The 26166-nt window shown below is 46.5% G+C and overlaps 2 protein-coding genes across 5 annotated transcripts in view; one reads left to right on the top strand and one right to left on the bottom strand.

Annotated features, from left to right (window-relative positions):
- The window catches only part of MAP3K9 (mitogen-activated protein kinase kinase kinase 9), a 95648-nt gene that overhangs the window by 6845 nt on the left and 62637 nt on the right, over positions 1-26166 (bottom strand). The window contains exon 12 of one of the 4 annotated variants that reach the window (XM_081881389.1): positions 6396-6417. The exons of the other annotated variants lie outside the window; for them this stretch is intronic. Coding sequence (XP_081737515.1) covers positions 6411-6417 — 7 coding nt within the window. The 3' untranslated portion in view covers positions 6396-6410. Of the gene's footprint in view, positions 1-6395; positions 6418-26166 lie in introns of those variants that run through there. 4 annotated transcript variants of the gene reach the window in all.
- On the top strand, positions 145-25278 carry TTC9 (tetratricopeptide repeat domain 9). The gene is made up of 3 exons (XM_081881949.1): positions 145-607; positions 16213-16395; positions 24184-25278. Exons 1-3 carry the CDS (start codon positions 160-162, stop codon positions 24261-24263), a joined length of 711 nt encoding a protein of 236 aa, XP_081738075.1. The 5' UTR covers positions 145-159; the 3' UTR covers positions 24264-25278.

Here is a 26166-nt window from a genome sequence, read left to right as displayed (position 1 = left end):
GTCTCCCTCCTGGCCGCGGGAGGATGGGAGCGAGCAGCCGAGCCCGGCCGAGAGGTGGCACCACCAGCCGCAGCCAGACGGGAGGCTGTGGCGCCGCCTGAGTGTCCGGGCGGGCAGGCAGGGCGAAAGGCGGCGGCGAGGAGCGAGGCAGCGGCGGGCATGGAGCGGCAGTGCTCCGGCGCGGCCGGGAAGCCCAGCGCGGGCAGCCGGACGGCCCCGGACGGCGCGCGGGGCGCGGGACCGTCGTCGTCGTCGGGGGGCGCCCTTCAGCGCGGGGGCAGCCAGAGCGCCGAGCCGGGCGAGCTGATCCGCAGGGCTCTGGATTTCAAGAGCCAGGGCGCGCAGTGCTACAAGGAGAAGAAATTCCGCGAGGCCATCGGCAAGTACCACCGCGCGCTGCTGGAGCTCAAGGGGCTGCTGCTGGCCCAGGAGGACGACGACGACGACGTCGGGGACGGAGACGCCGCCGCCGCCGCCGCCGCCGCCACCGCGCCCTCGTCCTCCTCCTCAGCCGGCGGCGGCGGCGGCGGCTTGGGCAGAAGCCTCACGGGCGAGCAGAGCCAGCTGCTGGAGAGCATCGAGATCGACTGTTACAACAGCTTGGCAGGTCAGCAAAGGGACTCTTGCGATCATTCGAGGGGCGCGCGCCCTTCCGCTGCTCTCGCCCCGACGGCACCGGGAAATAAACTTTGCCCGGAGAGCAGAGCGTGAGGGGCGCCGGGGAACGAGGGAGGGATCATGGGGGAATGTGCCCTGTCTAGCCTCCTGCTTGCAAGGTCGGTTGGAAAGCGCCGCGCCGACGGCAGGTGTCGTTTCCCTCCCACCCCATGGCCGGAATTCCGGACTTGGGTCAGATGGAGGCCGCCCTCCTGTTTCCCCAGGGTCAGGAGAGGCCGCCTCTCCAAGCCGTTTCAGATTAAACGCCCCTGGCTCAGGATGGAAGGCTCTCTCAGGTCTCCGTTGCATGTTGCCTCCTAGTCTTATTTATTAGGAAGAGCCAGCAGGAGAGAGAACTACTGTCAGGAGCCCCAATATCTAATGTTCGAGTGTGCAAACGTGCGGGTCAATACATCAGGGAACTTTCTCAAAGTAAAATAATCATGGAGGCAGGTCTCTGCCCCAGAAGGTTGCCATTTATATTTTAGCATTAGAGAGGGGGAGAGAGGAGGAGGAAATGTCTGTCTTGTGGAACCATAAAGACCACATTTTTCTCCTGGCATAGGCTTTCATGGACAAGAGCCAGCTTTGTCAAGGGAAAGCCTAGCTCAGCAGTAGAGCATCTGCTTTCCATGCTGCAAGTCGCAGGTTCAATCCCCAGCATTGCCAGGTAGGGATGAGAGAAACCCTGGGGAGCATCTGCCAGTCAGTGTGGACAATACTGAGCTAGATGGCCGAATGATCTGACTCCGTGTAAGGCAGTATCCTGTCAGATGCATGATGTGTTGTCCCTAGTTGACAGATAGAAATAGGTATCTGTTGACTGTGAGTAACACTTCATGCATCTGCCAAAGCGGGCCCTGCTCCAGGAAAGCTGAAGCCACAATAAATCTGTCAGGGCCCCTCCAGACGGGTGTTTTTCTGCAACATGTCATCGAGGCAATAACAGGGCATTAGTGGTGGATTTATACCCGGCTGTCCACACATCATTCTGCTTTATTAATCGCTCTGCGATGCTTCCCAAATGATACTGCATTATTGCCTTCCGGGGGTGCGCTCTAGCGCACAGAGCTGCAAAAGCAGAGCAAAAACAGCCCCGGAACATGGGGGGGGGGGTATGAAAAGTCACAGGATTTCATCAGGAAGTTACAGGACATTCCCTGTCTGGAAACGAAGTAGTCTGTCAACCCCAAAACTCTTGCAGGTGTTGGCAGGATTGAAAATGGGATTGCATATAAATGTCCTTATACCATCTTTTACAAATAACCATAAGATGTGCAATAAGGGGGACACCAGGAGAGGTTAAGGTCTGCGGGTTCTTTCTGCTGTTTTTCGTTGCAGCCAAATAACACAGCTCTGCCTCTGGAATGGGTCACCAAGGGAAAGTTAGCATCACTGTAGGTCCAGTGGCAGCAGATCTCTCTCTCTCTCTCTCTCTCTCTCTCTCTCTCACACACACACACACACACACACACACGCAAAAGGAGAGGAGGGAGCACAACAGCAGTGATGTGTGTTTGGAGAGAGTAGGGAAGCAACAGCAAAGTTCTTAGGTCACAGTGTATAATTTGTGTCAGGAGACCAAGAGGTTAAGCCAGAGGCTCCACTAAAGAAGAGATAAATTGGAAGAAATCCAATGGTGGTTGGGGGGGAATCTTTCCATAACTGTGTGGTGAAGAGAGGGGGACAGGAACAGAGGGGCAGCATCCAGCAGATCTCTCTTGGAAGTTGGAGCAGTCGACAAAACAAGCAAAGCCAACTATGTTGCCTAGCAATGTTCTAACTCTTAAAACCCGTCGTTAACGTCTCTGTTCTTTATGTCTTTCAAGAGCTGTGTAAATAGGAACCTGCAGTTCTGTGGGGCAGCTGCTCTGATGTCGGGGGACTTGAAAGTGCTTTCCGTCCTCCAATCTTATACACCAGTTTTTTCCGCCTGCCTGTTTCCTTCAATTGTTTTTACCATGGCTTCAGTTCAGTCATTTGGTATGAGGAGTGTTGCAGTGGGGAGCGGAGTACTTGTCTGTCCTAGGATCAGTCACCATCACATATGTTGGGTGTTTTTGGTTTAATTGTAGATATCAAATAGGTCAGTTAAATTTTAATTTGTGCCAGCTGTGGGGGACCAACAGGAACTTGTGGCCAAGCTTGGATGTGCAACTTACAAAAAGTTGTATTCTGTTCCTGCAGTATTTACTCCAACCAAAACTGACCTTAGCTGTGTGTGTGAGAGAGAGAGAGGGGGGGGGGGAGGGAGGAAGGGAGGGAGAGATGATACAGTAGGGATCATATGCAAGTTTCTCTTTCTTGTCCTGCCCTCTTTCTCAAGCTTTTAAATACACATTTTATTGACTATATGCTATGAATGTATAAGAAGCCTAAAGCACTTTGGTGTAGAGAAGAGTGTGACAGCCCCATGAAAAGGATGGCAGTTGTTCTATACTGGCAATTTGTTTCTGTGCTTTTTGTAAGGTATGCAATTTTTAATAACAAAAAATATTGACTGTGACCTGTGAGATGGCAAAGACTGGCCAATCCAGTCTTTGCACTTTGGAAACACTTTGAGTAGGGCAAAGACAAATGGAAAACCCTGTCAAGAGAGGGTCAGCTGAACGAGAGAGCTCTGGCCTGTTCCTGTGGGCCACGATGGCTGAGAGTGGCAGAGCTCCAAAGGTCTGGCAATGGGATTCCTACCTTGGGACGAAAAGGCAGCTCATTGCTTTGTTGTGCTGGCAGAGCTATCCAGCTCTGCTTGGTGCAGCAGCATCATTTGCACTGCTGGGTGCCAATTCTCCTTCTCCAGCTCTTAGGAAGAAACAGTGGCCAGTGGGTTGCTCTGACATGGGTGGGGAAAGGAGTCTTTTTGTGCCCACAGGAGCTCTGGAAAAGGATTCAATTCTCATAGAAAAGAATCTTTCTGTGAATTGCACTTTGCATCACAGAACAGAGGCATGAGAAAGCCAAGAATTCAGAAAGCTCTCTTGCTCCTCTCCTGTTTGCCTTCTGCATGTTTCTCAGGTCTGCTGGATCTCCATACACCTAGGAACCGTTTAACATGTGCCTGTAAATCAGTTGATGCTCACTGCCGAACATGTGAATTGCCTCCTTTGAGAAGGTTGGCATTTGAATGTTGTCAGAGGCAATGCAAGGTCTCTGTATGGTGTTTGATCTGCAGTAGCTTTTTCTTGCATTCAACCCCTCCTGGGATGTTGCAGTCAAGGAACGATAAACATATATGTGTGAACTCTCCCTGAAGCTATAAGGCTGAAACTCTTTCGCTTGCAAGTCAAAGCAGCAATTAGCTTCTCTCAAAACACATTTGATGATTTTGTGAAATGTCGTCCCTTCTTTTCATCCAACATGCCATTTTTCTTTTTGCTGTAGTGAAACATTTTGGAGAGAGAACATCAAATGACTTTGGGTTGTCCTCACCCCACCCACCCCCCAATTCATTTTTGTATATGTATAAATGCTGCAACATTGCTATCCTTATCTAAGGCTCATTCTTCCTCTTTTGTGAAAAGAAGCAACACTACACACATTGATTTGTTTCCATCTCCCATTGCACTTTGTGCTTGCAAGGTACTATATACATTATCAGGGCTGCAGCATTAATAATTCAGCAAATGCTGAAGTGCTCCCTAGTTTTGAAAAATAGATATTGTTAACTGGAAAACATCTGCATGATCGTCAGTACAGAGATGCCAATCAAACGGATCTGAAATGGCTTTGGGTGACGTTTTGGCAGTGCTGGTAGCCTTTCCGCTGAGCCTGCAAGTTCCCTTGCTGAAAATGTCTACCCGGGTGCTCGGAACTGTTTTGCATCACAATAGCGGCGTATGATACGACGTGCTTTCTCTAATTCCTTGTACGGCTTTGTTATTGTTCCTTCCACATTTTAGTACAACAGAGGGGAGAGCGCATTTCTTGCACTTTCCCTCGATGTTCCCACAGGGCTTTTTGCCTTTGAGTTACCAGCCCATCGTTTTGTCTACCAGACAAGTGAGACAAGTTTGTGTGCCGTCCTTTCTGTATGAATCCCACAGTAGTACAAACTGCTGTAGATCAGGTGTACAGGTCTGTGTAAACCTACATGATTTCATAAGGGTCAGAATGCTTTCAGAATGGCATAAAAGATGCCTTTTGCTCTGACCTGCTTTGTCCTATCCAGGGCAACTCCATTGATCCATCTCCTCCTATTTCTGACATCTTAGTACACCTGCCTGCCATGGCTCCTCTGAATGCACCCAGCTTCCCTTCTGCATAGCTTGACATCCCAAGTCACCTTGCCATGTCAGTGCAAGACAACCGGCCTGTTAGAGGACAGCATAATTAACCTTAGCAGCAAGGACAGTCTCATCCACAAATCACTGAAATACAGATACGCATTGACACTAATAGCTGACTAAATTAGCTGACATCCAAACAACCTGGCATAGTTTATTGGTGGGTCAAGCCAACAGGGTTTCCCTGGCGACTGTTCCATACCTTATAAAAAATTGACTGTAACGTGTGATCTCCTGCCCCTCCGATGTCTCCAGCTGTATTGTGGAGCTACAAAAGGGAACACAGCTATAGTGACTTCAGCGCAGTGTTTCAAGTGGGGGGGGGGTGTCACAGTGTATTTGAAGGATGCTTGGCATATCAAAATGGAGTGTCCATCACCAAACAAAACAGGGCAGGCTAAAATCATCACTAGAAGCCTATTTTGTGTATGTGTGTGGCAGAGGTGATGTACCAGGAGAAGGGATAATGTGTGAGGAGGTGGCTGCTATGGCTAAAGATGCTCCTAAGGATGCATTCCCATCTACCCATCCTAGGAGCAGGTGACACTGCAGACACACACAGTTCATTAAAAAGGATGAGGGGAGCAGAAGGTTTGTGGAACGCTTTAGGTTGGCAGAAGCAGGCACCACAGGACTCACCCATTTTCTCCTGCTGCTTTTCCACTGTGAGTGCCTGCCTGCAGATCTGGGGTGGGTGGGGACTTCAGCCAGATGCTCTCAGTGGTGCCCCCTCCATCAGTAGGCCTGCCTCCTCAAAGCTCTCACCACTGCCTGCTTGTTGATTGTCCTAGGAAATGAAGTTCCTTGGCTACACCTGTATTGCACTTATAGATGCTTGACTATGTTCTTCTGAACGAGTTGCCCATTTGATCTGCTAAATAGGGTACATGGACCTGGGAGAGAACAGGATTCAAAGCCCAAGCTAGTTTTCTGATCACTATCATCACATAACCAAGGCAGCTGCTTTCTGAAACGGTTAGGGCAGGTCCTACGAAACCTAAAAAATCCCTCCTTCAAAACTAAATCCCATCATGTCGGCATATGATTACAAGGCAAGCAGAGCTCCGAGCAGCCATTTGGTTATGACTCATTGCCTGTCTGTGACTTTGAGCAAGGGAAGGACTTGACCTTCTTTTGCCTCTGTCAGAATGAAACCACAAACAACGGGGGAAGGGGCGGGAACGACGTCTTGATGTTGCCACAAAACTGAGATTAGCTGGGTCAGTAGGTTAGATTCTAATGGCCCTCTCCCAGTCAGTAACAAATAACCAAATAACAGCTCAAGTGAATAATTGCTCATTTCCACCGTTTTGCCTGCTCTTTTTATCCATTATTGAATCACAGGTGACCCCTCCATCTATTTCTGTTCTTGAGCTGTCCTTAACCTCTTGTTGGCAGTATTGAAGGAGGTACTGTTCACCGTTTGCTGCTTTCCATCTCCTGCCCACCTTGCTTCTGATGTGGAAAGTATTATTTCCTGTAAACATATCAGAACAATAAACATTGATGAAGTGGAAAACAAGAGAGGGGAGTTTCAGAGGAGTTCCCTCACATGTTAATAGCAGGCATAAAGGGACCGACATTGCACAAACAAGTGTTTTGCTCTGCTTGCTGGCTACATCTTCCTCTAAGCATATCTTCAGTGAACACGAGCGGGGCCTTAGGCATGTATGAATGGATCTGCATAAGAATAGTAAGAAGAGTCCTGCAGGATTAGGCCTGTGTCCCATCTGGTCCAGCCTCTTGTTCTCATAGCAGCCAACCAGATGCCTGTGGGAAGCTGGCAAGCCAGGCATGAGCACAATGGCTCTCTCCCCAACTGTGATTGCCAGCAGCTGGTATTCAGAAGCATGCTGCCTCGGACAGTAGAAGTAAACTCCAGATTGTCCTAGGTTATCCACTTACATCTACATGTGCACATTCATGTCTGCATAGGGTCCCTTCTTACAGTTGCTGAATGTATGACTGGCAGGTGAGGTCTGGTTGGTGGGTGGGGCAGGGGCAGGGGCAGGCTGCTCTGCAATCCTCTCCTGAGTGGTTTTCATGCAGGGATGGAGTGTGTGATCATCCTTAGGGACTGTCCATGGTCTGTATGCATCCGTAAAATGGGACTATTGCTGACCCTAATATTCTCCCACTCCCCATTATAAGACTCTTTGGGAATGAATAAGGTAAGGACATTTTGTTGCATTTCCTGAACTTAGCAGTTACTAGCAGCTTTTCCGTTAGCGCCAAAGTTTGTTTAGGTACTGTATCTTTTAAATATCTTAACTGTATTTTTAGAATACTTAACAGTTTTAACTGTTTTTCATTATTTTAACTGTTTTTAATTATGAATTTTAAATTCTTGTAACCGGTCCTGAGGCCTATTGGTGAAGGGTGAGGAGGAGTAGTAGTAGTAATATCCAAAGGGAAATTTTTATCCACTATATCCCTTATCACTTTTATTACAGCTTTTTTAAAAAAGGTACAGTTATTCCACAAGCACCATGTGATATTTTGATGATTCAAAAGCATCTGAACTGGCTGCCTATATGCTGAACCCAATTCATGGTGTTAATGCTCTTCTATAAAGCCCTAAATGATTTAGGACAAAGATACCACTCCCTATACCAGACTGCCTGGTGGTGTTGCTACACCAGCTTTGGTTTCAAATGGATTCTTGTGCTTTGGACTTTGGAGGTCTTGTCGTCTGGGTAGCCCAGGACCTCCATACACACTGCCCAGGCTTGTACCCCAAAGAGGTCACTTTGGGGATGCTAACACAGCTGTTTGACTTCACCCCCAGAGGTGCACTCCATTGTCTATCGAGACAGATGGATGCCAGCAACAACATGTCCTGGGATCATTCATTGTATCAAGTGTGGGCTAGAAATACAAATCAGTCAATTATCAGTAAATAAAATACCTTCCATGCAGAAACATGACCTTAGGGCTAAAACCAACCCTGACTTGGCAGAACCTAATAGCCCATTCTTTTGTCCATTTCCCAATGCTCAGAGAAATGCAAGAGCCAAAAGGGAGAAAAGAACAAAGATGTTTATTGTGCATATTAAGTACAGAGTTGTGAATCAACAGCTTTGGGTTTTATTCCTGACTCACAGGCTTTGTGATCTTGAGCTGGCACTATCAAAAGGAGATAATGAAGCTTACTTACCATCTCAGTGGGGGGCGTTTGCAAGGTTTAATTAATTAATTACACCCATTCCAATTTTCATCTTAATTAACAGAATAAATGTTTCTTTTTTTTTAATCTAAAGAGTTTGAAGAGGGCCATTAGGCACTGTGGCTGAAGGTGCTGCTTGTGTTTAACTGCAAAGGCTTACGGTTATGGTTAGCATTAGCATTATGGTTAGATTAGCATTCAACAATCAGAAGACCAAAATTAGCAACTTTGGGATTTAAATATATTCTCCGATGGTCCTCTCAAACGGAGGACGGGATGGGGAGTAACCAATACAGAATGATGGGCTGCTTTCATGGCATATTGCAATCGGGGAGGTGTGCAATAAATTGGCATGTTATGCAACTATGTAGGTGCCCAGAGGAAAGATGATGGCAGCTCTGGTCCTGCTGTGCTTACCTAGAGCTAAGCTATGGTTTGGTTCAGCATGTGGTCCAAACCAAGACTCACAATCTGTCATCTAGAGAAAGCACAAGTGGTAAGCCAAGAATAAACATTGGCTTAAGTGCATGGCTTCATTAGAGCTACACGGACTGTAACATTATGGTTTGGCTCAGCAATACGTTCAGACATAATGCTGAGCCAAACCATAGCTTAGCTCCAGGTAGTGTACATTGGGGAAGGAGCAAAGTGGCAGCCATTTCCCCTTTGAGCACCTGCAGGTCTGCTGCTTCACCCTCAGCCATGGTTTGGCTCAGCATTATGTCTGAACCAAGCCTATGAGTATGGGTCAGGGACTTGTATTCTCCCTTTGGATTCAGTCTCCAAGGGCAAATGGTTCTTGGTGTGTTCTTTCTCTTTTGTAGCAACTGTAGCTCAAATCCAAGGCTGCTCTGTCCTTTAACAATTGAACCGTTCAAGTTGGTTTTGTGTGAGTATTCTCTAGGGAAGTCAGAGTGACACAGCAACACCACGCCAGCCATCCTGGAGCCTTGTGGATAAGCATCCTTTGTATGTGTAAACAAACTAGTCCTACCCATTGTGGCATTAAAGGATTTCAGTCCACTTGGCGAGAAGACTAGGAACTATTCTGTTCCTAGGACTAGTCATTTTTAACAGATACTATGGACACATTAACCCTGAAGCTTTACACCAATGTGCCATACTAGTCACGACCCCGTGCTCTCCCAGAAGCAAAGTTCAAAGCACAAGAATCCATTGGATACCAAAGCTAATGTAGCAACACCTCCAGCTGCTCCTACAGTGCCTCTGGTCACTCATTTGACCCTCACCCATCCTCATGATTTTTGCTGATGATGCTTCCATGGTACCAGTGGCATCGCATGAGGAGAGCCAGAGGGGGGGTGGCCCCAAGCACATTTCAGGGATGCATTTTACTCCTCGCCAGCTGTACGCTGTGCTGCGCCTCTGCCCACCCGTGGCCCTTGGTGGGTGTAACAACCTCTACCACCCCACACTGCTTTGTGATGCTGCAGGGCTGCATGAGGAGGATGCAATAGGGAAGTCCCTAACTCACCAAGGGTTTGAAACCCATCGGCTACCCTCACCTGGTTTAGGTGGCCTGTCAAAGCCATTTCCAGGGTGTGGCTGCTGAGTGCCAGGGTAGAGGCCAAAGGTGGACAAACTACCCCAGAAGGAGTATGACAGGAGTATGACATCTCACACACCCCATACACACACCTTTAAGGCACTAAAATCCTAAATGCATTACAGTGGTACCTCAGGTTAAGACCTCAATTCATTCTGGAGGTCCATTCTTAACCTGAAACTGTTCTTAACCTGAGGTACCACTTTAGCTAATGGGGCCTCCCGCCACCACCACCGCGTGATTTCTGTTCTCATCCTGAAGCAAAGTTCTTAACCCGAGGTACTATTTCTGGGTTAGCGGAGTCTGTAACCTGAAGCGTCTGTAACCCGAGGTACCACTGTACATGGAAGTGAGAACCATCAAAACCAGACTTTCTATGGCGATATCTGCCACTTGGCTGCCCATTTCTTTTACAAACAACAGCAGTGTGGTCAGCCACTTACCCGAGAGGTTCATTCAGACAGAGCATACAAAATAGCCAGAGAACCATGACTGGTCCGCTTCAGGGAGCCTTGGTGAGCGTCTGAGGGATCATGAATTTTGTCCTCTCTTTTTCTGTCATGATTGTTGTAATGCAGGTAATGAAGCTCTCAGCTTCTCCATAGGATTCAGTCAGCAAAGACATTCACAAGAGACTGGCATCCCTTAGGGATAATACGATCATCTGCTGCAGTAAAAACAACAGTGTATTCTGGCACCTTGGAGATGATCACAGTATTGTGGCATAAATGGACTAGACTAGAGCCTGCTTTGTCAGGTGTGTGAAATGTGTATGTGTACACCAGTAGGATCAGGGAAGGAGATTTCAAAACAAGCGAACATAGATCCTGAAATCAGAGCGGTCAAATTACACTTCAATGGTTTTCTTTAAATAGTCTCACTGTTGGTTCCAAGAGAAAGAACGAGGAAAGAACAGAACGATGCAAGGGATCTTTCTGGGAAAGAGCAATAAGGAAGGAAAAGAAAGGGGTTCTTCAGCCAGTCTTCTGGTGCTTCCAGGCAGGAACTTAGTTTGTAAATAGGTCACTGAGATATTGCAAATGGGAAATTGGCAACAGGTTTGTTAAAAAGCTTGCTTGGTTTTCTCCAGATAAGGAAGCTCCAGTTTAATTTTTTTTGGTGGGGAGGAATAGGGGCTGGTATTTTGATGCCAACAACATTGCATGGATGCTGCCCAAAAACCTGCATGCATGATGAGAACATGAGAAGAGCCTGCTGGATCAGGCCAGTGGCCCATCTAGTCCAGGATCCTGTTCTCACAGTGGCCAACCAGATGCCTTTGTGGAAGCTGCAAGCAGGACCTGAGCACAAGAGCATTCTCCCCTCCTGTGGTTCCCAGCCATTGGTATTCTGCTGTGTAGGCAGAGCTTCGCCATTGTGAGCCCCAATCCCCCAATCCACACCCATCTCAGAGTCTGCTTCCTGACAGGCCTTGCAAAAGGAGGAAAAGTAAGTCAGGAAATGAAAAGGAAGAGCCTCAGCAGGCTCTACAAGATGAATATTGATTCTGAAAGATAAAAGCGAGGGCAGAGATGATTGGGGTAATTAAAAAACACACACAACAGGAACAGAGATGAAGAAACTCCCCGGGGCATTTAACCTGCTTAATCAACAGTAACAAAAAAAACACGAAAAATTCCACAACCAGAATCAAAAGGAACAGTAGAAACTGGCCAGAAAGCAGAGGAGGTTGGATGGGTGGGGGGCAGGAGGGGGGGATATTCATCAAAGCAACATAAGCTGGTTAATACAGAGAACTGGGTCTTGCCTCTACTGAGTTCCTATTATTTATATGGTTTCAGCTTTTTTAACAATGTGAGCAGTACCCAAACAAAGTAAGGCTAAAAGTCACAGTGAAACTGCAACCCGCAGAAACCCTGGAGAAGGCACTGTGCGCATGTGATGAAAGACTAAAGATGAAAACTTCCTCTAAGCTGGGTAGCCTCTGAAGTTGCATCCAAGCCCATACTTTTCCTATGCCACACTTTCTTTCCTTAAACTTGCTTTCTCATTTGCCTTTCCGTAAGCCTGGGCTGAATGGAATGGACTTGACTGACCTTTTAAATGAATCTTACCACAAATCACCTGTTTGCTTCAATTGACAAATGGTTCTCATTAAGACTTACTTTAGTCAAGTTTTCATGATTCTGGAGCCTCTCAGGGAACAAAGTAGGGCACATGGCATAAAGTAGACAACCCAGTGCCTGGCCTGCAATATGCGGTGGTCCAGCTGCACCCAGAGGCAGTCCCATAGTTGTCACAGTGGCAAAGAAACCCTCATCTATCCTAGACAAGAAGGCCTTGCAAGGATGCTGATGTCCCTTACTACCAGCAGAGTCAGGGTCCTCAAAATTGAGCCTGAAACAGCTTTTGTCAACTTAGGTTTTCCTTCTACTAGCCATGATGGCTCTGTTTTACCTCCACTGCTGGAGACATTATGCCTCTGAATACCAGTTGCTGTGAATCGCAGGTGGAAAGGATGCTCAGGTCCAGCTTACAAGCATCTTGTAACGGGCATCTGGTTGGCCACTGTGAAAATATGGTGCTTGGCTATTGGCCATTGGCCTGATCCAGCAGGCTCTTCTTATGTGTTTCTGTTGAGTGGTGGGGTGGTTGATGCACTAGCTGAATCCCTGTTCTGTCTCCCACATCCAGAACTGGGCACAAGGCGACAATATAGGTCACCTTTCCCCATGCAAAAGCTGATGGTGGGATTTCATTCTTGCACTGGCCACTGTCTCCCACACTCTTTCCCTAGGCTGCTGCAGACATGAGAACTCAATGGGAGACAGCAGAGATAAAGTAGGTTTTTCTCCTGCTTCACCCAACCATATCTTAGGCTGGTGGCTTCAAGCTATCTTTGCACATCAGAAGCTATAGCCTCAAAAGCCTTTATCTCCCAGAAATCCCAGGGTTGCAGGGAAATTCAGAATTTACGGTCCCGGCTACCTTAGTATTAATTTCCCTTCCCTGGCCTGTAGTTTTATTTATTCAAGACATTTCAGGATATCTATGCCACCCCTTTACCAAAAGGCCACAGGGTGGTTTGCAAATGTAAAATGGCATGAATGCACCAGTTCCTTCCCCATTCCGAGCCTGTTCTGCCACACACATCTCTCAGCAGAAAAGAAACAGTTGAAAACATTCCCCACTGTTGTTGCTGTTGCCTCCACCCACCCCATGCCCCCAAATTGCTAAGTCTACCTTTGGGCCCCTGAATCTTGCCTGGTGCAGCACAAATCGATTCTGGCTAGATTTTCAGGCTCACACACATTCTGCTGCACTTAGTGCCACATTGTATGAACACTGAAGGGCATAGCTAACATAATTTTAATAAACTAATAGGAAACTTATATGAATCAGCTGCTAGTTGGAAAGTGGCACTTAGTTTTTTTAATTTTCCCATTTACCACAGTACGTCTGCCAAGCAGTAGTATAGCCAACGGATCTAATTAATGCCAAACACGATCAAGGAGGCTGTAAGTAGCATGTCATTTGTGAGGCAGTCGAAAAACCCTCTTTGTTTGCAAGCTGATAGCAATGGGAAACCTCTTAAAGAGACGTGCTTTGGAGTCCTTAGTAATATGGACAGCTATGCAAAGGATCTTTTTAAGGAATGCTGACAGCACTGGGTCAATGTGGGAAAGTATGCCTATAGGATTAACTCAGGGGTGAGGAACCTCAGACCTTGGGGGCCTCATGTGGCCTTCAGGGCCTTATCAGTGTGGCCCCTGGGACTCTTCCTAAGCCATGCTCCCTTCCAAACTACACCTTCCACCGGATCTGCTCTACATTCTCTTTGACTGTTTTTGCTCGGCTGGAATGGGTCCTTGTGATACTGCTTCTTGCTTGCCTGGATAGAGAAGGGTGTGTGTGTGATTTATGTGTGAGTGGCATGTAGCCTACCCTGTAAAGGTTAAAAGTCACGTCCATTGCACCACTCACTTTTACCTCTGGCCCTTCCAGCCCCTGGCATGTGGCCCCTGGCAGGTTCCCCATGGCAGAATAAAGCACCTCAAGCTGGGAAAGATTCCCTAACTATGGCTGAAGTGTGATACAGCTATCAGATGAACACTGGGAGCTGCCTTATGCTAAAGTCAGACCATTGAGACATGTAGCCCAGCCCTCTTGACTCTCAGTTGCATTTCCAAAAAGTAGCCTTCCTGCTTGGGCCTCTCACACCCAAAATCAGAATGGTGATGTGGGATCAATAAGCTTGGCCTGTCTCCTTTCTAACACTGAAGCCCAGTCTCTCTTCAGGGGAACTGGCAAATCCTCATCAGTGAAGATCTGACAGAGTTGCTAGGCAGGGGTAGGTCTGCCAGATGTCGTTGGGCTACAGCTCCCATCATCCTCTACTGGCTTGATGGGATTTGTAGTTTAACAACATCTGGAAGGCTGAATGTCTTTGCTGTAAGGGAAGGGGTGTAGCTCAGTGGCAGAGCATGTCATTTGCATGCAAACACTCACAGGTTCAACCCCAGCCATCTCCAGGTAGGACTGGAGAAAACTGTTGTCTGAAACCCTGGACAGCTGCTGTCCATGAGCTGCGGGTGAGGGACCTGTGGCCCCTGCAGATGTTGTTGGGACTCTAACTCCCCTCAGCCCCAGCCAGGATGGCCAGTGGCAGGGGTGGTGGGAGTTGCCTCCCAGCCACATCTGGAGGCCACCAGGTTCTGCATCCTAAATGTTGACAACCCTGAGCTCAATGGACTGATGTCTTCACTTGGTGCAAAGCAAGCTCCCTGTCAGATAATTAACGCTGAACGTGTTGATGCCCGGAGCACTGCCTTTCTTCACCTTTCACACTTTGTATAAGTTTGCTTTCTCCGGACCCTTCTGAGACTATCCCATGCTGAGGGATTGCTCTCCAGTGCTGTTGGACGGGCCTCTTGGATACCTCAAGGGCAGCTGCTGCCAAGGCTGTACCTGTTATTCGACACATAAATATAGCACAGCAGTCGCCAAGCTGTCAAGGGCTCTAGCATGAAATTCACACTTTAAACGCAAAAGTGTTGAGAGAGGGAGGGGGAGAGGAAGCCTAGGCAGATCATTTCAAGCTCTGTTAGAAGTGGGGACAGGAAATCAGCATTTGACAAGCAGGAGAGAATAGTAGTGAATAAAAGAAGCATTTTGCACATCATTTTTGAGGCTGCACCGCAGCATAGTTTGCTATGGAAATCTGCTGTGTGTGCCCTTCTCTGATGACAGCCACCATTTTACAGGTTTACATCTCGCCACAACCACCACAGGGATACAGTCTGTAAAGCTCATTTCTCTGAGATGTAACTAGTCCAGACAGCTGCTTCCTGCCCTGCTGGCTTCATGATTGGCTGCACTGAACTGGAAGCGAAGGACACAAGACGAGCAAGAGAAGAGAGGGTTAAAGCTGCATGGGAAGCTTCCAAAACAATTCCTTGGCAATCCTTGTCAGGAATCCCAGGCGGCAAGGGTGCTCTTGCCCTCAGGTCCTGTGTGCATGGACTTCCTGCGAGCAGCTGGTTGGCCACTACAGGAACAGGATGCTGGACTAGATGGGCCATTGGCCTGATCCTGCAGGCACTGATGTTCTTCATTTGGACTGTGTCACCCCTGCTGGTCCCCTGCTCTGCACAGTCTTCTGCTGCTTGGATCAGCTCAGGGGCCAAACGAAGGCAGGACCTTTAGATGTGCATTTGCAATGCGATGCAGCGTGCTCTAGCACTGAACCGCAGCCCCACCAATGAGTCCTGCCCACAAAGCCTGAAAACAACCTCCTGCTATGCAATTGCCACTTTGTGTACGCAGTGGGCTTGCTTCTTCAGCAGTTGTTGAGTAGCTCTTAGTGACTCAGAGGCTGAGCTGGGAGTGCCTAGGAGAAATTTTGTCTCTCCCATGAACTCTTAGGCAATTCAGTCCGCTCCTCATTTGCAATATGGGGGGATGTTATATACTGACCCGGCAACTTGGATACAGGATACAGTATTATCCTCATCCTTTTAGAAACCTCCTTTGCCTTATAACATAAGGAAGCAGCATTGCTAGTGCATGTGTGTTGTCGTCCTTTTAATTCTCTCTAGTTATAACTCACAACATCAGAAGAGAAATCACAAGAGTGAGAAAGATTAGGAATAATGTGTATCTTTGTACTCAGTAACCTATTATGTTCAGGTGTTGTTTTTTAAGTCCTCCCTTTGTTTTGCTCTGCTTTGAAACTGCCGGTCACAATTCACTGCCCACATTCACTTTTCCTTTGCTAATTCAAAGCCACCTACCTGTTTTTCTAATGTTTGCTTCCTAGCCCACAGAGAATCCCTGCCTCTTTTACAAGGAAAACAACACCTACCAATGTATGTTTACTGAAATATCTAATAATAGGCCATTTCTCTTGAGATTAAGGACTGACAAACTGGATTTGATGCTCAGGCTAAATGGCTGTGCCATTTCCTGAGTCATCAGCATCACCTCTCACTCGCTGTTCCCCCAGCAGTGGTGAAGAAGGGGAAAGAGCAGCTCTCTAAACAGCCTCACGTTGTCATTCATTTCCTCTTCTCTCGTAGCCTGCCTCCTTCAAGCTGAGCTGGTGAATTACGAGAGAGTCAAGGAATATTGCCTGAAAGTACTGAAGAAGGAAGGAGAGAACTTCAAGGCACTCTATCGGTCAGGTGTAGCGTTCTACCACCTGGGAGACTACAACAAGGCACTTTACTACTTGAAAGAAGCAAGGTCCCGACAGCCAACAGGTACTGGTGGTGAGGAGGAACCACTGTCAGGTTGCACCTGAATTTGTGCTCTCTTCTGCTCCTTTCACATTTGTCATCCACAGACAGTATACACAAAAGTCAGGAGGAGGTATTAAACTTGGGATGGAGTTGCCACTTCAATGTGATGCCTTCTCCTCCCTCTCCCTGTTTACCCGTGTCATAACATCATCTCATGCTGCATTTCCCCGCACCATTTCAGCAACAAATGATGATAGAAGCAGGGAAACACATAACATAATGGTGCCTCCGCACAGATAGGCTATGATGGATAGGCCTCCTGTGCTGATTCAAGAGACAGCTGGGAGAACTCACAATTCACAAAGGGAATTGCTAGCAGGAAGGGCTTTCACCTGCCTCTTGGAGCACTTTCTCCAAAGCTGATCCTCAGAAGCAAAAACCCAACTCTAACCCATTCAGCTCTGAGAGGCATCAGCTCTGAAGCCTCAGGTAGAGCTCTGGTCTTTCCCAGCCCTGGTACCGGAGGACTTTAAAAGTGAGGCTGGCGAGGAATGGACCTGGGGAACTTCACCTATGCATGTCATGGGGACCACTAAGCTGTGGCACATGTTTTAAAAATAAATGGCTTTCTGCCAGAATAAATCCTTTCCGCACCAAGGATAGTACATGCATTGGCCCTTGCTGCATTACAGGCACATCACCTAAAGACTGCTGGCAGAGTCCATTTTGGTAGTATAGTGGTACCTCAGGTTACATATGCTTCAGGTTACATACGCTTCAGGTTACAGACTCCACTAACCCAGAAATAGTGCTTTAGGTTAAGAACTTTGCTTCAGGATGAGAACAAAAACTGCTCTGGCAGCGCGGCGGCAACAGGAGGCCCCATTAGCTAAAGTGGTGCTTCAGGTTAAGAACAGTTTCAGGTTAAGAACAGATGTCTGGAACGAATTAAGTACTTAACCCAAGGTACCACTGTAGTAGTAGTAGTAGTAGTAGTAGTAATAACAATAATAATAATTTATTATTTTTACCCCGCCCACCTGGCTGGCTTTCCCAACCACTCTGGGCAGCTCCCAACAGAATATTAAAAACACGATAAAACAGTAAACATTAAAAAACTTCCCTAAACAGGGCTGCCTTCAGATGTCTTCTAAAAGTCAGATAGTTGTTTATTTCCTTGACATCTGATGGGAAGGCGTTCCACAGGGACCTCTTTTGGACAAGAGGTGCTGAGTCATCTTCATGATGCCACCTCCACCAGTTATCAGCGCAATCAAAACTGCCACCAGCAAGCATCTGACTGGCAAATGAATGGAGCAGGGGTGGGATCTGCTCATAAGGACCCATAGATTGGGACTCTAATATCCAGATGGGTTGAGGTCAAGGTCTCTACTTTAGTCAAAGAAATGCAAGATGCGTGGTGTTCCGTTTTCCACAAGACATGCAACAAATTTAGGCTCACTCTGTCCTCTTAATATCCCATGTGAGGCATTTTGTTTCCATCTGTCGTGTTTGGGCAGCATTCTGCTTGAAGCGGTTTCCATTTGGCCTGAGCAGCTGCACACCCTATACATACTCAGCCAGTGTGTTTATACACCCTTTCAACTAGCCTGGCTAGATTAGAGGCTACCATCCCTCCTCTGCCTTTCAGTTAGTTCCAGGAAATGCCTCATGAAGATGACAACTAATGAGAGGAGAGAATTGAATTATGCTCAATTCTTCTTCTTGAGGTCCCTGTAAAGTTCAGATACAGGTCAGTTTTTCCAGCCATTGTACATTGAATTATAACCCCTCTACACATCTCTGTTTCCCTTTTATGGCATACAATCTGTTTTTATTCATTTATATAGTAGATGTTTGTTTACTTTTTTAAAATAAGTTGCCTCTAAACCACATTTTTTGAGAAGAATGTTTAAAGACTAGAGTGAGTTCCTGTTTATGTAAAGAGAGAAAGAGAACTGATCTGAAACTGCCAACAAACCATGGTGGTCCACCTCTTTGTTTTCAAAAAAATCAGGAGCAGTTGCCACAGGTTAGCCACCCTTAATTAAGATGCTCTGTTTGACCTCAAGACTTTTATTTAGCTTCCATTATTGCTGTGAGTCTGCCCTGGGAGCTGTCCCAGGTCCTGCCCTGCTTGACCCAACTTGAGCTATTTGGGTCCTGGATATCTGGCTACAGGGATGCCTCCTGTCCTCCAGCCCTTGTTCAGTTGCCCCTCATGGCTTTGCCAGAGGAAGATACCTGTCAGTGTCTTCCACACATTGGAAATGTCTCCTGGAACTCTGCATTTTGAGGGGAGAGTGGTGCAGCCAAGAAGAACTGAGACAGCTCTTTTTTAGAAAAAGAAAAAGGCTGGAGTGGTGATATAAGAAACTTGGAGCACTTTCAACAGTAATGTGTTATATAAATGTTTATTATGACTCTTAACTACCATTCTAGCCTTCCTTGCCCCCAGTTTTTCTGTCTGTAAAATGGTGGCATTTATTTCTCCTTAGCTTTTTGTGAGGGCTCACGCTTGAAGTATCCCAAGAGTGTGCTGTCTGAGTATATCTATTTAATAAGGATGCATTAGGACAAGCCGGTGGAAAATTACTTCCCCGAACAAAAGAATTTCTTAAATGGCCAGCAGGAGTTTGCTTCACAGAAGGCTCCTCTGTTCTGAAAGCCTGCTGGTGGTGAAGCAAATCTCTTAAAGCTATTTATTTTCCTGCCAAAGGCTTACAGAGCTGAAAACTAACCTGCCCAAATTGCTTTTCTCCCTGCCCTTTAACCTCAACCCACAAAACAAGCTGAGGGGGATCTGAGGTAATTCTGCAGTTCCCTCATTAAACAAGGCAATCTGAAGGAGGACAGGAGGCCATTAAAAAGTTGTGGTAGCTTCTCATACTCCTGATATGAGCTAGGCTGTTGGTACAGCTGAAACTTTTGACTCTTCTACTTCTGCCAGGATCTCCCTGTATAGAGAGCCTCAGCATACCTAACAGGAAACTAATTTCTGGCAATTTCCTCTCTGGAAAGGTAGGCAGAGGCTGGCCCCAACCATCAGTCCTACATTTACAGAAAAGAGGAAAGGCCTCCTCTTTATGTTGCTCCCACCATCCCTGACCACCAGCCAGGCAGATGGGACTTGGAATCCAAGAACTTACAGGAGAGGGGCAGAATAGAGGATATTATTACTAGAACTGTGATGGTGATAATGTCTTCTTCTTACTCCTCTCCTTCTTGTCGCCATCAGAGTACAAGGCACTTTTCAACATACCACAGGATAGGGTCCCTGCCTCACAGAGCTAACAGTTCAAAATTTGACATATGGGAAACAACGGAGGGAAGGGGAGGAAGGGGCAAACAAGGGGGTCATATGCAGCTATTTCAGTGGTGTGTGCTTAGCCTTAGTTACAGGCTGGGTCACAGAAGTTCATGAAAACTAGGAGGTTGTACCAAAAGCTTCACAGAAAAGGGGGGTATGGAGGAGGAACTAAAAGAAGTAAGAGAGGTTGCATCATGCAGGTATTCAAGGAGGCAGTATCAAGCATGTGGGGCAGCAACAGAGAAAGGGTGGAACTGTTGGCAGTTTAGCAATGTACTGTTTACATGCATTCTTTATTTCCCAAGTATGTCAGCTCCTTTAGAATATAAGACCTGCAGACCAAAGGCACATCTAGTCTAGCATCCTCTTCGCAGAGCGGTCAGCCAGATATCCCAGGGAAACCCACAAGTGGGACAGGAGCACAGAAGCCACTCTCCCCACTGGTGTTTCTCCAATAACTGGTGTTCAGAAGCATGTTGGAGATAGTACACGGCCATAAGGACCAGCAGCCATTGGTAGCCTTATAATGAAGAAATCTGTCTATCACTTTCAAAGCTGCCCCAAGTGGGTGGCCATCTCAAAATATTGTAGCAGTGATGTGGGCTGTGACCACTTTGCCGTGCTTGCAGTCATACTTGGTGCCTTTGCAGCACACATTCCCAGACCAACGAACACTCTTGTGGGTTCCCCAGCACTCACATAAAATTGTACAAATTTCCTGATGAAAATATGTAGCATTGCAAGACATTAACCAAATGGAAAAGAGGTAAGGGATGTTAAGTTGCAGTATTATCAATTCCAACTGAATGCAAAGCCATTCGTACTCAACTCCTAAGAAGAGAAGAGGGCCTTTTATCAATGGAAATGTTTGCAAAAAGAGCCTGGATCAAAATTTCAGTGAAAAGTTTATTTTCGCGGGGATTGGGGCTTGCAGGTGGCTGGGGAAGGATTAGGCCCTGCAGGATCTTTCAGACTTTGCTTCTGAGAATATAAGTGGTTTGTTTTTTTCAAAAAGTCTGAGATTCTGTGCTAAGACTTGCCTGAGAGAGTTTTAGCTAGAGAGAGTTTTAGCACTGAGGGTGTCTTCTGGCATGTTAACTTGCTTCTATTCTGCCCCTAGCTCTTGAAAACAGAATGTCTTTGATAAATTATCTACGTGGATGGATATGTGCTGTGGTGGCTCACTGCTTCTCTTTTTTTGTGGTGCTGATGGTCTCCAATTGGCACATTATTGGGCTGAACTTTCATCTATTCCCCCTTCTCCCTCCACTTTTAGGTTTCTGGTTGCTGCAAGCTTCAGCATGTGTGATTTCCTAGCATGCCTAGGCAATTAATGCTCACTATGTTCACTTGGCATAGATTCAAGATAGTAAATGTATGTCATGAGGAAATTTACAGAGGATAAGAGAGGAAGCTACATTCATTACTTTGGTTCCATTTGGGGGTTAAGATCCATTAGGAGGATAATGACTTACATTGTAGTTCCACGTATTTGAAATTTTCAGCAAGGAGTCAAATCCAGTTTTCTTTCCTTAATATGAAGGGTGCTGAAGGGAGCTGATTAGCCACAGAGCTAGTAAAACATGCACAGATTTTCCTAATTGCCCATCATGTTATTTATTTTGATCCTGCTGTTCCATCCAAGGACTCTCAAAAGTGGTGTGCAGATAATTAAAACAATAAAATTTGAAAACAGCAATACAAAAATAGAAAACATTACAACAGCAATACCCACATTAAAACAAAAACAAAAGAACTGGGACACTTAAGATAGGAAATAGATGTACTCAATATGTGTCCAGGTCTTTTTGGCTACAACTTCCTCAGCCCCTGTTGTATCAAGTTGGTAAAGACTGCACTATTGGCCCAACAAATGATACCTCTTATCTGTTTGAACTGAGGATATAGCATTTAAACCGAGAAAATATTTCCAAAGATCCAGCTGACAAGATGATGGTGGTCACCAAGGGAGGCTAGGAAAGAATTAGATAGACAGACCATAGAATCATAGAATTGTAGAGTTGGAAGGGACCCCAAGGGTCATCTAGGAATCCTGCCCTGAGTGAGCCCAAACTACCAACTTTCTGGTTAACATTGACCCATATTGCCACTCTTCTCAGGCTACACCTCAGTACCAGTAGACAGAGGCAGATGGTGCATTGAAGAGAAACAACAGTGAAGTCCTGAAATATATACAGTCATACCTTGGTTGTCAAATACCTTAGTTGTCAAACAAATCGGCTCCCAAACAATCGAAACCCGAAAGTGAATATTCCAGTTTTCGAACTTTTTTTGAAAACTGAAAGTCTAATGCAGCTTCCATGGCTTCCAATTGGCTGCAGATCAGAAGCTGTGCTTTGGTTTCCGAATGTTTTGGAAGTCAAATGGACTTCCGGAACGGATTCCGTTCAATTTCCAAGGTACAACTGTACTGAGACTGGAAAGGTCATCAGATATTTTTTTTAAGGTGAATGGAGTTATGTAGCCCAAGAACTTTTAAGACCTTGTAAGGGATCCCTGGGTACAGTTCTTTGATCATGCAGTATTGTCACTTCGGACTGCAAAATGTCACGGGCGCTCACCTTGAGTGCACGTGGAGAATCAGATTTCTTGTTCTCTTCTGTCTCCCTCCCCCCAAGGTTAGCTGCTAGGATCTCAGTTTTCATATTTCTTAGACAATGAATCTGCGCACACTTGACTTCAGTAATTAAAACCACCCTTCCTGTATGCATGATCACGTTACAGGGCACAGTTTGCCGGGAACACTGCAAGGTTGCAGCAGCATCTGCGTAGCATAATAACTTCCTGAGCATTTAACATTTACCTAGCAAGATGGGTGGGGGGAAATTGAGAAGGGAGATGAAGAAGGGCATGGGTAGAGGAAAAGAAAAGATAGGCAACAGAGGCCACAATTCCAAACAGAGAAAGCAATTTTTGCCATATTCTCTGAAGCAAGTACTAGAACCCAAGAACCCTGTTAGGCTATCAAGTCTAAAAGTCCACCAAGAATCCTGTTTCCAACAGTTAACCAGCCAGAAGCTTCAAGAAGGCCCGCAAGCAAGGTGCAAAGGCAGCACCCCTCTTGTACCCAGAGGCATAGCCTGACCATGGCTAGGAGGCATTTGATAGTGCATTTTGGTGTTGCATTTGAAGTGCAAGGATTCATCATGAGAGTGCCCTCCAAGATGTGCCCCAAGCAAGATCTAAAAATTCAGGCAGTCACATTAATCCATGCTTACACACAATGCGGCCCACAAAAAAAATCAGTACATAGCATAATGATCAGTTTATTAGGATCACTATGACTGCATCATGTGTCTCAGAAGCAGGTGCAAGAAGACAAGGGCTATTGTGTGCAGGACCTGCTTGTGGGCTTCCCATAGGCATCTCGCTGGCCACTGTGAAGACAAGTTGCTGACCTTTGCTCTTATTCAGTGCTATTTTTCTAGAAAAAGAGGTGCCAGAACTCTCCAGGAATGCCTCCCTTATTCTCTTAATAACGGCAATGGCGCTTACCTGAGAGGTGCTGGAAAGGAGTTCCATCGAGTTCCAGCTGAAAAAAAAGCCCTGCTTTTATCCAGCAGGTGTCTTCTTAAGTTCTAGCGTGCACAGCGACCTGAGAGTAAGGCTGACTGAACTCAGCAGTGCTTACTTCTGACTGCATAAGTTCAACTTGTTAAACCGAGTGAGCTTTAACAAAAGACCTTCAGCCAGCTGAAATGTAACCTTGAGCTTTTAATTAGAAATGAAAATGATTGCACAAAGAAGTGTTCGCATTTAAACTGCTAGCTCAAGGTAGGAAAGGAAAAGAGGCAACTAGCTTTTTCTCGATGATCTCCCTCTTCTCTGGCTCCCTCTGTGCTAACCTGTCAGATGCAAATGTTTGCACTTCACACAGCAAAGAGGGCCAATCAATTATTCTGGCGCTCTGGCAGGTGACATCATTGCTCCTGCTCTGGAAAAAGTCCCAGGGTTGTCCTCCCGTGTGTGTGTGTGTGTGTGTGTGTGTGTGTGTGTGTGTGTCTGGATACATCTCAGGCTGTAGTTGCTTTTCTGACATGTTCACCTGGAGTCACTTAGCAAAGTCTAGCATGTCCAAGAAACAGAATCAGGCGGGGTTATGCAGATGAAGGGGTGGGGTTATGCTGATTGGAATGGACTCGCTTCTCAGCGGCTCTTGTTGAGTTCTGTGGGACAAAGCAGATAATCTGGGGGACAGAGCCTGCCACATGTCTGCCATGGTGTTGCTAGTGATCCCTGCAGCATGTAGACCGGCCTTCACCAACCTGATGGCCTCCCGATGTCTCATGCATATTTCGCACTTAACAACTATGGTTTAACACAGGCATTCCCATCATCCCTGACCACTGGTCCTGTTAGCTAGGGATCATGGGAGTTGTAGTCCCAAAACATAAGGAGGGCTGAGGTTGCCTATGCCTGGTCTAACATGACTGGTGACTGTGCTAAGCTGGTGTCTTTTGACCCTCTTCCCCCTGCAGATACCAACGTTGTGCGGTACATCCAGTTGACAGAGATGAAGCTGAGCAGATGTTCCCAGAGGGAAAAAGAAGCTTTGTGAGAAGGCGTCGGACTGCATGAGAGGATGTTTCCTCCCCTGAACGCCCCTCAGGCGGACTTTTCCTCTCTCATGGCTCCACCTTAGCTGACAGTCTCTTCCCACCAACTTCCTGCTTTACTTTTGATCCCAGCTGGAGTGGGGTGGGGTAGGGTTGTTCATTGGTATTAGAAAGGAGAGACTCAAAATCCTGGTTCTGGCTTTGGCTGCTTGACGGCACAAATCGAAGCCCTCACAGCACAATCGATACAGCCAATGGCCTTCCGGGACTTCTGGCCAAAGGTTCAAAGGGAGCAATGGAAGGCCATCTCCTCCACCTTGTGCTTTTACCATTCGCTGCTGCTGTCACACTCACCAGCAAACAGAAGGATCATCAGCCTTTCTTCTCAAATCCAGAGGCCACAAGGAGGGCTGAGAGTCTGCAGCTGCCTCACCAGAGCCAGAGCCCCATTGGGCAGCTTTCTACACCTGCAGATTTTTAAGTTGCAGCAAGAAGCGGCCTCCCATCCCACAGAGGCTTATTTGGCAATACAGTCTGATGAAAGCACACTGGGGAGAAATGTACTTTAAGCAAGTACTTTATAGAGTCCAAAAACTGGGTGGGGCTTTAGGGACATGGAAGAACCTGAAACAGAATGTGAAAGGACACTGTATTGTTTGGGGAATGAAATTGTGCAATGGTTAACTAATATCAAATACATGTTGTTTAACAGGCAGCAACCCCATATATTATAATAACAATAATATTTTTCGGAAGGTGCACCTGGTCCCTTTGACCTAAAGATGCAGCATGACCATGTAACTAGTCTCAGCTCAGACAGTGCAAACTGGAGCACCAAATTATGATTTTTGCCATCATCTCGATAACCACCCATGGGCAAGTCACTTACCCTTTCTGTGCCTCAGTTTCTCCATCTGTACAGTGGGGACTATAATGCCTCCCTACCTCACAGGGGGTGTTGTGAGGATTTGTTTAGTTGATGTTTGTACAGTGCTAAATATTATTATTGGTACGCTGGACTGAGTCTGCAATTCTTCCATCTCGTATTAGTGCCTCTCTGAATCGTCTCTCTTTCATTCGTATGGGGAATGCTGATACCAGGAAACGGTTATGCAGTGAAGACGCCTTAATCCAAAGAGCCAAACAGGAGGGATGGAGCAGGAAGGCTTGGTTCAAGCCTCCCCCTCCCCCCAATCCCTCTCCTGGCCCAAGCCATTATTAATATTATTATTTATTAAAATTCTATATCACCCTTCATCCAAGGACTACAGGGCAGTTTACAATATTAAGTGCACGTGCTTTTTAGGCTCACTTATTTCATTGGGAAACTAAACATTTTCTTAATGTTCTCTCTCATGGAAATCAACTTAAAAAAATGTAGTTCTTCACTCAGAGGCACATTTATTATTGCTGAGTGGAATGCTGTTGTGTGTCATAATCACCCAGCTCTCAGACATTTTCTGCAGTGTGAATGGTAGAAACACACTTCTCTTCCTTGTAGCACTTTTGTCATTAAAAAAAATGCTTTTGGGGGCACAGCCCAGCACTCTTACACAGCTCCCTGTGGAGCAGCAGACAGAAACCTATCATGCTAAGTGTTAATAGCGGTCCTGTTTAATGGGCAAGAGTCCCTGTCACATCTTACCATGCAAGTACCTCCTCACAGATATACCAGGTTTTACATCCAACACTATGAAATTGGCCTAAACCATACTTATAGGCTGGAGGCCAGTCAAAATCCTCATGCTGTCTTTGCATCCTGATGATGAAACAGTATTTTGTAGGTCATGTTTTTCAGTCTTCTGTAAGCTGTGGGCTATTTATTTTTCCTGAGGTTTGTGCAGTGCCCCTTGTTCTGTAGTAGCACATCTCCATCATCCTGAGAAAACCCCTTAATCCTGATTT

This window comes from Podarcis erhardii (genome assembly GCF_964252035.2).
Source record: "Podarcis erhardii genome assembly, chromosome: 1".
NCBI lineage: Eukaryota > Metazoa > Chordata > Lepidosauria > Squamata > Lacertidae > Podarcis > Podarcis erhardii.
This window is presented reverse-complemented; position numbering and strand designations above follow the sequence as displayed.

Bases quoted from the DNA above. Each gene is read 5' to 3' on its own strand.
- TTC9 (XM_081881949.1), top strand. From the start codon at position 160: ATGGAGCGGCAGTGCTCCGGCGCGGCCGGGAAGCCCAGCGCGGGCAGC. The intron at 608-16,212 runs GTCAGCAAAGGG...CTTCTCTCGTAG, and splicing joins CTGTTACAACAGCTTGGCAG to CCTGCCTCCTTCAAGCTGAG. The intron at 16,396-24,183 runs GTACTGGTGGTG...TTCCCCCTGCAG, and splicing joins AAGGTCCCGACAGCCAACAG to ATACCAACGTTGTGCGGTAC.